The 9,731-nt window shown below is 42.3% G+C and overlaps 1 protein-coding gene across 1 annotated transcript in view; it reads left to right on the top strand.

Moving 5' to 3' along the window:
- Window positions 1-301: 301 nt before the first annotated feature.
- Window positions 302-9,731, top strand: part of PRRX2 (paired related homeobox 2) — a 78,892-nt gene continuing 69,462 nt past the window's right edge. The window contains exon 1 of the mRNA XM_084821354.1: window positions 302-712. Within this exon, the coding sequence (XP_084677480.1) occupies window positions 466-712 (247 nt within the window). The 5' untranslated portion in view covers window positions 302-465. The remainder of the gene's footprint in view (window positions 713-9,731) is intronic.

Here is a 9,731-nt window from a genome sequence, read left to right as displayed (position 1 = left end):
GTGGTCGATTTCAGAAAAGGGGAGGCGGGAGACTTCTTTGGTCAGTTTCAGAAGACCGGGGGGGGGGGGGGGAATCTGAGTCAGTTTCAGGACATCTTTGTCAATTGCCAACCAAACTCGGTCAATTTCAGAGCCTAGGGAGTTGTGCAGAAGAGAAGTTGGGTCTGGACAGCTACAAAAGCGGGGTGAGCGGAAAAAGCTAGTTAGAGAAAGTTTGGGATAATCTCTCTCTCTCTCCTCTTCCAGACGTCAACACGAGGCTGACCAAGATATATATATATATATATATATATCCCCTGGGAAAACGCAGGAGGAGGAGAAAGGCGGCGGGGGGGGGGGGGACACTAGAAGTTTTTTGGGGGAGTGGGAAAAGGAGATCGCCGGATTGCGACGTTGGGGGAAGAGAGAAGGTGGGTGTCGCTGCTTTGGGGTGGGTGGGGGGCCAGCCTGGAACCTTCGGGAGATATGGAGACGGTGGCAGCTTACGGCATGGATAAGCAGTTCGCCCCTAACCCAGTGCGGATTTTGGATCCTCCAGACAACCCCCAGGCTAGGAAAAACTTCAGCGTAAGCCACCTCTTGGATCTAGAGGAAGTGGCCGCCGGCATGAATGGAGCCAAAGAGTCCGGCCCGGAGGCGAGGGAAAGCGGCAAGGGGGAGCAGGAACAGTGCGGGGGGAGCAGCGGCAGCGAAGGAGGCGCGCTTCGGGAAGGTGAGCGTGTGGGCGTTTTTTGGGGGGGTGATGGCTGGAGAGGGCAGAAGCATGCCCGGGCAGGGGAAGGGAGAGATTTTTTTTGGGGGGGAGATCTTGAGAAACTTTTTTGGGGGGTTGAAGTATCTATGGGGGAAGCGGCGTTGAAACTGGGGCGGGGGGGGTTGCGGACGGAATGAATTTCTCGATTCATCTGTCACGGTGAAATCGACATGGTGAAATTGACACGGTGAAATCGACAGGGATCAAGGAAAGCCATTGACGAAGGGAAATAGTACTCCACAACAGCCTTAGGGCAAAGGAAGTTCTCTTGCACAAGGGCCCCATGGAACAAACCGATGTGTTCTTGTACGCAACTCTCACTCATTTCAAGGAGTTTTCTGAGGGAGAAAATCCCCTTAAGGATCCGTCTCTCTCTTTCTGTGTTTTTATAACCAAGCTCTGCAATTTGGGTCTCTTGGACCTTCCTTTCCTGTGCAGTGCCTAGTGCCCAGTTTCTTGCTTTTTCAATTACCCATCCCGCCAGTGGTTAGTAACAGATATTTTTCACAGCCGCTGGAAATCTTGGAAGGGTACAGGGTGGAGGGGAGTCTGTTTGGGGAAAATGTAAGGCCTGGGAAAGGGCGGCTTATGGGTTGCATCCAATGCCAGTCCTGCTTAGAGGAGAACCATTGAAACGAATGGGGCTTAAGTTAGACTAAGATTGGCTGCAACCTTACGATTCAAATGTCCAAGATGCGTTTCAAAATGCAGCGCAGCGTGATACGTTATGTGAATGTAAGGCCCACTGAGTTTAATGTGGCTTCCTCCCAGGTAACTGTGTACAGGATTGCAGCCTTAGCGTAATACCTTTATTAAGCCGACCAAAAGATCACCCAAAAAGTAATACATGCAAGCTCTTGAGATCCTTTCATCGGGTAACACATTGCAAAAAGCTGAAGAGATCTGAAGAACTCAAAAGCTTACACATTCTTGGTGATCCTAACATAGGTATTACACTATGGTTGCAATCCTGTACACAGTTACCTGAGAGAAGGCCACATTAAACTCAGTAGGCCTCACTTCCACTGTCTGCACTCTATTATTGGAATTTTTCTTACAGCCACCACGGCTACCTTTGGGGTGGGGTTGTTTTGTATTTCGGAATATGTTCCTGTGTGAGAAAGTGCCGTGCAAACTATGATTGGCATTCTGAAGTATGCTGTCAAAATGACAGGCAGCAACATGGCCAAGATGTGGTGGATTAAGTGCAGACTTAACCCTGCCATTAATATCAAACTCTATTGAAGCCAAAATTACTGTCACCGATAGGCATGATCCTATGATTGAGCATAAAACATTTTTGCTCTGCAGTTAAGAGCAATGGTATTTACGGCACAATTCTATACATATCTACCCAGAAGTAAGTCCGATTGAGTTCAATGGGGTTTATTCCCAAGTAAGTGAATATAGGGAACACAGGCTTAATGGCTGAAATTCTATACAGCCATAGGATTTGCTAGGGAGTAAATCCTGTGGAATTCTCCAGGACTGACTTGAAAGTAAACATGTATAGGATCAGGTGGAAAAGTTCTTAATATGTGTGTGTTTTTATTATAATTTAGAATAAAGTTAAGAACTTTTAAGGCCCTTCCTGTCAATGGCAGTGCAAAACATATACTTATTAATTACATGTTGTTACCATTCGTAGCTCTGTTGTGCTGTCTAGAGAAAGTCAGGGGGGCTCTGCTTGTTTTCACACATGACATCACAATTCTTTTTGCATATACTGCCTACGTCACACGTGCATCAGCTAGAACATTTGTTGGATTAACTTTGTTTCAAATTAATGAACTTTTGTTCATTTGTTCAGATGTGGCTTTCTTTCTGTTTTTGTGCTCTGCATGGTTGATGCACATGCACATAAAAGCACATGGGATGCTCAAAGGCATTTTTGGCATCACATATCCATGGACCATAAGCCTCGCTTGAAAAATCATTTTCCTGGGAAAACATCCTGTGTAGGCCCCATAGAAATGACATGGAAGTTCTCTCACACAACTCCCATGTGGTTTGTGCTGGAGAAGTTCCCACATGTCAGACACATGTACCCAGGTTTCGCTGGAGTCCACCACTGACCTTGACTGTTCACTCCAGATCCCTGCAGTTCTGAGAGACATTGGTTACATATCACCATGGTTAATTATATTCATTTAATTTCAGGCTTATATAGACTATCACAGATCACAGGGTCAAAATGACGCCCATGTCACCATTTATTCATTCATTTATTTAATAAAATTATATACCCCCCAACAAATAGATGTTATATACTGCCCAACCGCCACTTTGTGGAGTAGGGAATTATATGTACCGCTTTACAGACAGGAGAACTAAGGCTAAGATAATATCTTCCCCATGGCCCCATTGACAGAGGTGTGACTTGAATGTTTCACCAGTCCACCTTTCTATTACTGGTGATTTATTAGAGAGATTTTTGCCTTGCCTTTCTGTCATATGCCTAGGGTAGCTATTCAGATTGCCAAACTTTTGTTCAGCCCTTTGCTTCTGTGTCTTTAAGGGCCTTGAGCGGCAGAGAGGACTGGTCGTATTGTTGCAAACTGTTTTCAGCAAACTCTGTACATTTCTTGTCATTCTGAAGTCTTACTTCCCACTTGAACTGCAGTTCAGTTCCGAAATGCGATTAGAGATTAATCTAATTAATAATTAATAGGTGACGCTGCTACTTTTGATCGGACCAACTGTATTCATTAGAGGCACTTGTGTACCCCTTACTGACACATGGGTTGGTGTCGCCCGTAGTTATCACCTTACTTTACTGGGGAATGCTGGGAATTGTAGGGCTTTTTCTCTGTCTAAGCTTGCATGGGATTGCGCCCTTAATTTCTCTTGCACTACCACAGTGACAGATATTTTATGCTAGTTACCAACTGGTTGTCCAGTCAAAAGAATGCTGGATTGTGATATGAATTCAAATCACAGCTTCAGCCTCAGTTTTCCCCATCTGAAAAATGGGAATAATAATGTTGATCAACTCCACAGTGTCATCATGAGGATGAAGGATAAAGGTGAAAATACAGTCTCTAGACTTAAAGATAGAGATAAATTATTAGAACAAATGAACCATGTTCTTGGAACATAGGTAATCTCAATATTAGATGCAGAAATCCAGGGTCCTATACATGCATTTCCATCAGTTGACCGTAACGTCAAGTGATGTGAACGGAGATACAACTTGCTACGTACAGATCTTTCAAATGGCTTCATGTCCCCTCCAGTCGTAATCCTCATCCACTGGAGATGGTTCAGACATTCATCTTGGCAAGCCAAGCAATGTTGCAATGTGCATGTATGAAACCAATTCCTGTTTTTCATTAAATCAGTGAGACAGGCACACACAGCTGTGCACTGGATTGGTACCTCTGCCTGTAAAGTGAGAACAGGGATGACAAAGATTATGCCCTTAGAGGGGACTCAGTGTTGCTTTTTCACATGTATATGGAAGCTATTATCTCAGGTATTTTTTCTGGGGTAAGTAGGAGCTGTTCTCACAACTCCAGTTTCTGGACAGTTAATGCAGTCTGTATTTATGGTGAGCCCTGTTTCGCTTCAGGGATTAATGATAAATTCAGCACAAACACACACACACACACCTCCTTTCCTTTCTATTTCTGGCTTTTGACATTGACAGTTTCATTTGTAGATGTGAGTTTATCCTATCCTTTGAAGGAGTGGAGGGTCATAACTATTTTTGGCTGTAATCCTACATGAATTTACAGGGGTGCATCTCCCCTTTAATTCAGTGGGATTTACTTCTCAGTGTAAATGTACAGAGGGGTTGGCTGCATTTAATATTTCAAGGAATTAAGGTTGACAGCAAGGATGGAATTGCAAAAAGTATTGGACTTCAATAACATGAAGAAACAAAAAATATATGCTAGTTTCTCTGCCATGTGAAGACGAGGGTCTGTCATAGCTGATTGTACAAGTGCTTTGCCTGCTTCATTTTCGGGGAATATTTCCACCTACTAGCAGGAAGAATTCAGGTGTTTAATGATAGCTGAGATATTTATTTATAAAAACTTGTTTTAAGAACCATGCTAACAAACCAGACCAGGTGGATATTGAAGCAGGATAAACCAACCCCTGACCCCCCGCCCTGTATTTCTCACCCCCAACGTGCATTCTTGTTGCATTCCAAAAAATGCCCGCAAAGTGCTCAAAAAGGTATTTTGTGAGATTTGTGTGTCTACAAAACTCTCAGGACTCATTTGGCAGACCAGGTTCTGACAAAACAGCTGGGAAGCTTAGCAGATATCTGTCTGAATGTGACGGGGAGTTGTTTTTTGCATACACATGGCACCTACTGTTTTTCCTAACACATTTTAACAATCAGTGCTATTTGGTTTTAATTTTTGTGAACCGCCCAGAGAGCTTCGGCTATTGGGCAGTATAGAAATGAAATGAAATTAATAAATTAATAAATTAAAGACAGTTAAGAATAGCGCACTGATGCAGAGTTTGAATGGCTCAGGTTTCTTCTAACGTCTTAGAAGATCAGCTTTACATAGATGGGGTTCCTACAATGGGCACAAACATTGTACGTGCAAATATATATAGTCTGTCTCACAATAATTACGTGTGATTACCAGGTCTATTGGCTGATATGTGTCAGTAGCATTTCTGAAAACAACTTATCCTAAATCTGCTAATCTAAACATTCGTGTCATCAGTTTCCCAAACCATAGAGCACCATTGATCTAAGTTTCAAAGTGATAAACGGGAAGCATAAAAGGGTGGTTTATATTCAAAGTATAAAAGGGAACTGGTGGTTTGAAGTGTCTTCCGTTTTGGGGATACCCTGCCCTGTTAGGCCTGTATCTCATCAGAGCCTAACTAACTACATGTGACGCTAATGACACAATTAGCAATCATGTTGCTGTTGTTTTTTTTTAAGTTAAAACACCAGGCAAAAATCACAGCCACACCCTGCACAGGAATTAGCATGCAGGGGTGAAAAAATGCCTCCCGTTGGTGCCAACGGGAGGGTTTTTTGCCTAATGCTTATTGTCTCATGTAAGGAGGGAGATCGCTGTTAATCCAGCACCAAAAGGGCTAAATTATATTGCCAAAAGAAGATCGAAGAGGCCACTTCAAACGAACAAATTCAGAGTTGGGAAGGGGAGGTTTAAGCAATGCCCCTCCCCCTATTTAATTAAAACAACAAGAACATAATAGCATTGTTAGCATCATAACAATGATGCTAACAATGCAATTGGTTTAAGAGAGGAAGTCACTGGACCACTGAAGACACCCCCAGAAATATATGTACTTTGCTCATCAATGACAATACAGTATCAAAAAAATGGACAGCCAATGTGGAAGCCTTTTACATTTGCTGATTTCGATGGAAGGGTTAAGCAAGTGCATAAATTGCTCCCATTAAAATGGTGTGCCAGTGCGCTCGAAACTGGCTTGATCGATCCCAGATTTATGTGCGACTATTCAGAACTAAGAAGGGCATCAGAAATATGGCCAGTGGAGCTAACTGACTCTCTCACTGAGTGTTTCATCAGGGAGCAATTCCTGGATGATTTGGGTGATAATTAGATGGTGTGAGGACTCCTCCTTTAAAAAAATTACATTACAATATTGTCTGTATGGCTGCTTAAAGAAGTTGTCCATGTTTATGTGGATATCCTGCAATTGGTTCTGAAGGTTGCTGCATTGAATGTAGTCTAGTTTTTTTAAAAAAATAAATAAATAAAAATCTGTTTTTATATGATAGATAGGTGATCAAAGGGAACTGGAATAGCGACACTGCTAAACTATTTTACTGCAAAACTGAAAATATTTAATGCATTCTTCACTAAATGTTTTAAATGGACAGGAAAGATGTAGCACTGTAAAAAAAAAAAAAAAAAACACCTTTCTTTTCCAAGCGGTCATCAGATCAGTGTTCTAATTCTAAACACATTTACTCTGAAGCAAGCTCCATTGATGGGAATAATATGGGTTCCGGAGATTTACCTGAAAAAGCATCACTTTAGTGGCACCGGTCTCCAATTCATTCTATTAGATGAAAGAAAGAAAGAAAGAAAGAAAGAAAGAAAGAAAGAATGAAAGAAACTCAGCATGGATGTCTGGAACGTATTTAGGGAAAAATCCAGCCCAAGGTAGAGTCACTCTCAACTAACTCCCTTTCAAAGCAACAGGACTTCGGTTTGTCCAGCAAAATTCCATTCTATTGCTTGAAGTGGGATGTGCAACGCAATAGTAAGCACATTACTTAGAAGTCCGCCCCATTGTGTTCAGTGGCTTACTCTCTGGTACATAAGTGTGCACAGGATTGCAGACTAACTGTGCAACCGTACACACATCTACTCAGAGCTAAGCCCCCAATTTTTATTTTGTTTGTTTAGAGTATTTTTAATCCCGCTCCTCAGCCAAAAAGCCCCCTGGAGCGCTGACAAATAATAAAGGAAGACAGTCCCTGCCCCCAGGCTTAAAATCTGAAAGTCACAGCACACAAGAAAAAAGGGGTCAGGAGGGAAGAAGGGAAAATGAGACGTATTCCCAGGTAAGTGTGTATAGGATTGCAGCGTTTGTCGTGACTGACTTTAACTGGATTGTGCCTTGAATTATTTTTTTTATGGGGTGCAACTTAATTTGCAGGGGAGGTCAGCATACCTACAGTGTACCCATTGTAGCTCTAAGCCTAGAGATATGATGGCTTCAGCCAAGAACAAGGTGCACGCATGAAAACAGGACATCAACAACTACCCATTGATTTAATTGGTTTGCTTAATCAATGAAAAGCATTTTAGTCGACTTAAAAGGTGGCCCCCGAATGATCAGTCTGCAGATGTATTCCTTGATTTTGTTGGCTTTTTTAAAAAATAATAATTCAAATACAAATACTTATAAAAGCTGCCACTAATGGCTTAGAGAGAATGCAGAATGCCTCATCCGAGGTGATGCCCTGCCACAATAGCACTGTAAAAAAATAATAATAGAGATTTCCCCCTCTTTAGAATGATTGTGTTTTCTCTCTTATATATAAGTTTGCACAAGCTTAACTGATTAAGGCTGCAGTCCTTTCCACACCTGGGAGTATGTCCCATTGAGCTCAGAGGGACTGACTTCTGAGTAGACAGGCACAGGACTGCGCTGTAAGGCTACGCTCCTAAAGGCATTCACTAGGGAGTAAGTCCATTGGACACATTGGTCCAGGTTTATGCTGGATCAGCTGTGCTGATGGAGGTGGACTACAGGAAAATTGGTGTAGGGACCTTCTTGGGAAAGCAGATCTTGGATTCAGCCCTGTGTCACGTCCACGTAAACATGTATAGGAATGCACTGTTGTGAATTAACGAATGACCTGAAAGAAACACGTACTGGTAATTCACAAAGATTTATTGAAGAGGATGATAGTTCTAGAGTTATTATATGCAGATGTGTGTATTAAAGAGGAGGAAGGCTCATCCAATTTGCCTCTGTACACCAGCAAAATGCACATCAAGTCTTCAATTTGTGGTTGTTTTAAGTTTCCTCCTCCTCAGCCGTCACTGCATTCACATTTTCCCTGAAGCAGTGGAACCAACGTTTTTGCAGACACACACACACACACACACACACAGAGAGAGAGAGAGAGTTTGCCCTAACTGAAGTCTGAGTAGACATCAGACAATTATGCTTCAAAAATGGCTCCGTTCGGAAGAAATCTGGCGACGCTTACAATCTCTCTGAAGATCTCGCCATTCCAACAAAATTGGTCCAGTCAAAGATGCCCCAATGTTTGCATTTTCCCCTACTTGGTTTTCAGAGCAGCAACACTCCAGATTAATAATAACAGGACGCATTGTTGAGGTTGCAAGAATGAGCATCATTTAAGATGCTGTTCTATACTGCCATTTTGCTAGTATAATCACAATCAAATCCCAGACCACGAGTAGCCAGCTTCAAAGGGGCAAAAGCAATCTGAATACCATAAACACTCAAGTTGTGTGTGTGTGAGGGGCGGGAGGGAGGGAGGTGGAAAGGGTAAGGAATGGTATCCGTGAGCAATTATCCATTTTGCATTTTGCTTTAAGTCATCCTAAAACTTGCCTTGTACGAGAGGCAGGCCTGATGGACTAATTGTGTGCATTTCTTCTCCGCTGGAAGATTCAGAACATAACCAAAGCTTGCCCCGATGTAAGAGTAAAAAATTCGCCTTTGGGTTTTGTTTTCTTTTTAATGGGGGAAAAAGTGTTACGGGGACTCATTCGACTTGTGGTTTTTTGGTCCTGGAATCAACAGCCCATTTCTTCTCTGTCAGCAGCAAAAGGAAACCTAAACTCATAAAGCAAATGAAAAAGGAGTCCTCATGGAAAAGAAAAGGAACTGAAAACTTGTAAACACCCAGAAAAAAATGGCCTTTTATAAGGGTTTCCAGTCCTCTCCCAGTCTGATCAAGGGAACTTTTCTCTGGAGAAGTATATCCAAGCCTCTCTTATTAGTGTCTTCCTGTGTGCTCTCTTTTCCAACACATCATCCCCTGCCGGAAATTAAAGGCTCAGTTCTTTCTTTAGAAGAAAGTAAAAAAAAAAGAAGAACCCTCCCCCCAATATTTGCAGTTGATGCAAGTAAACCTATCCACCATCTCTGTTCTGTTGGCTAGGATTTTCCTATGTGTCCTTCAAATTATTACTGATGGCTTCTAAATTGTTCTCCTACTGAATTCTAGGAAGGGCCCCAAGAGAAGTGTGGAAGAATTGGGTGCAATCCCAAAGTAGGCTTACTAGCAGGAAGTAAGTCCCATTGAACTCAGTTGAACTTATTATGGGTTTGCAAGCAAACTTATAGTACAGATGTTGGAGAAATCTGCAATGGATTCAAATGAGTTTGGATTTCTATGAATCTGACCTGTGGATTCTCCAGCAGACCAGCCTTTTCTGAGTTGCACGGATTCTGTGGACTTACTGATGAGTGCTTTTACTTTGAGGGGGATTTGCACAAATTTGCACTTGCTTGTGTA

This window comes from Heloderma suspectum, chromosome 14 (genome assembly GCF_057233095.1).
Source record: "Heloderma suspectum isolate Gila_16-S chromosome 14, 16-S_ref, whole genome shotgun sequence".
NCBI classification, from domain to species: Eukaryota; Metazoa; Chordata; class Lepidosauria; order Squamata; family Helodermatidae; genus Heloderma; species Heloderma suspectum.
This window is presented reverse-complemented; position numbering and strand designations above follow the sequence as displayed.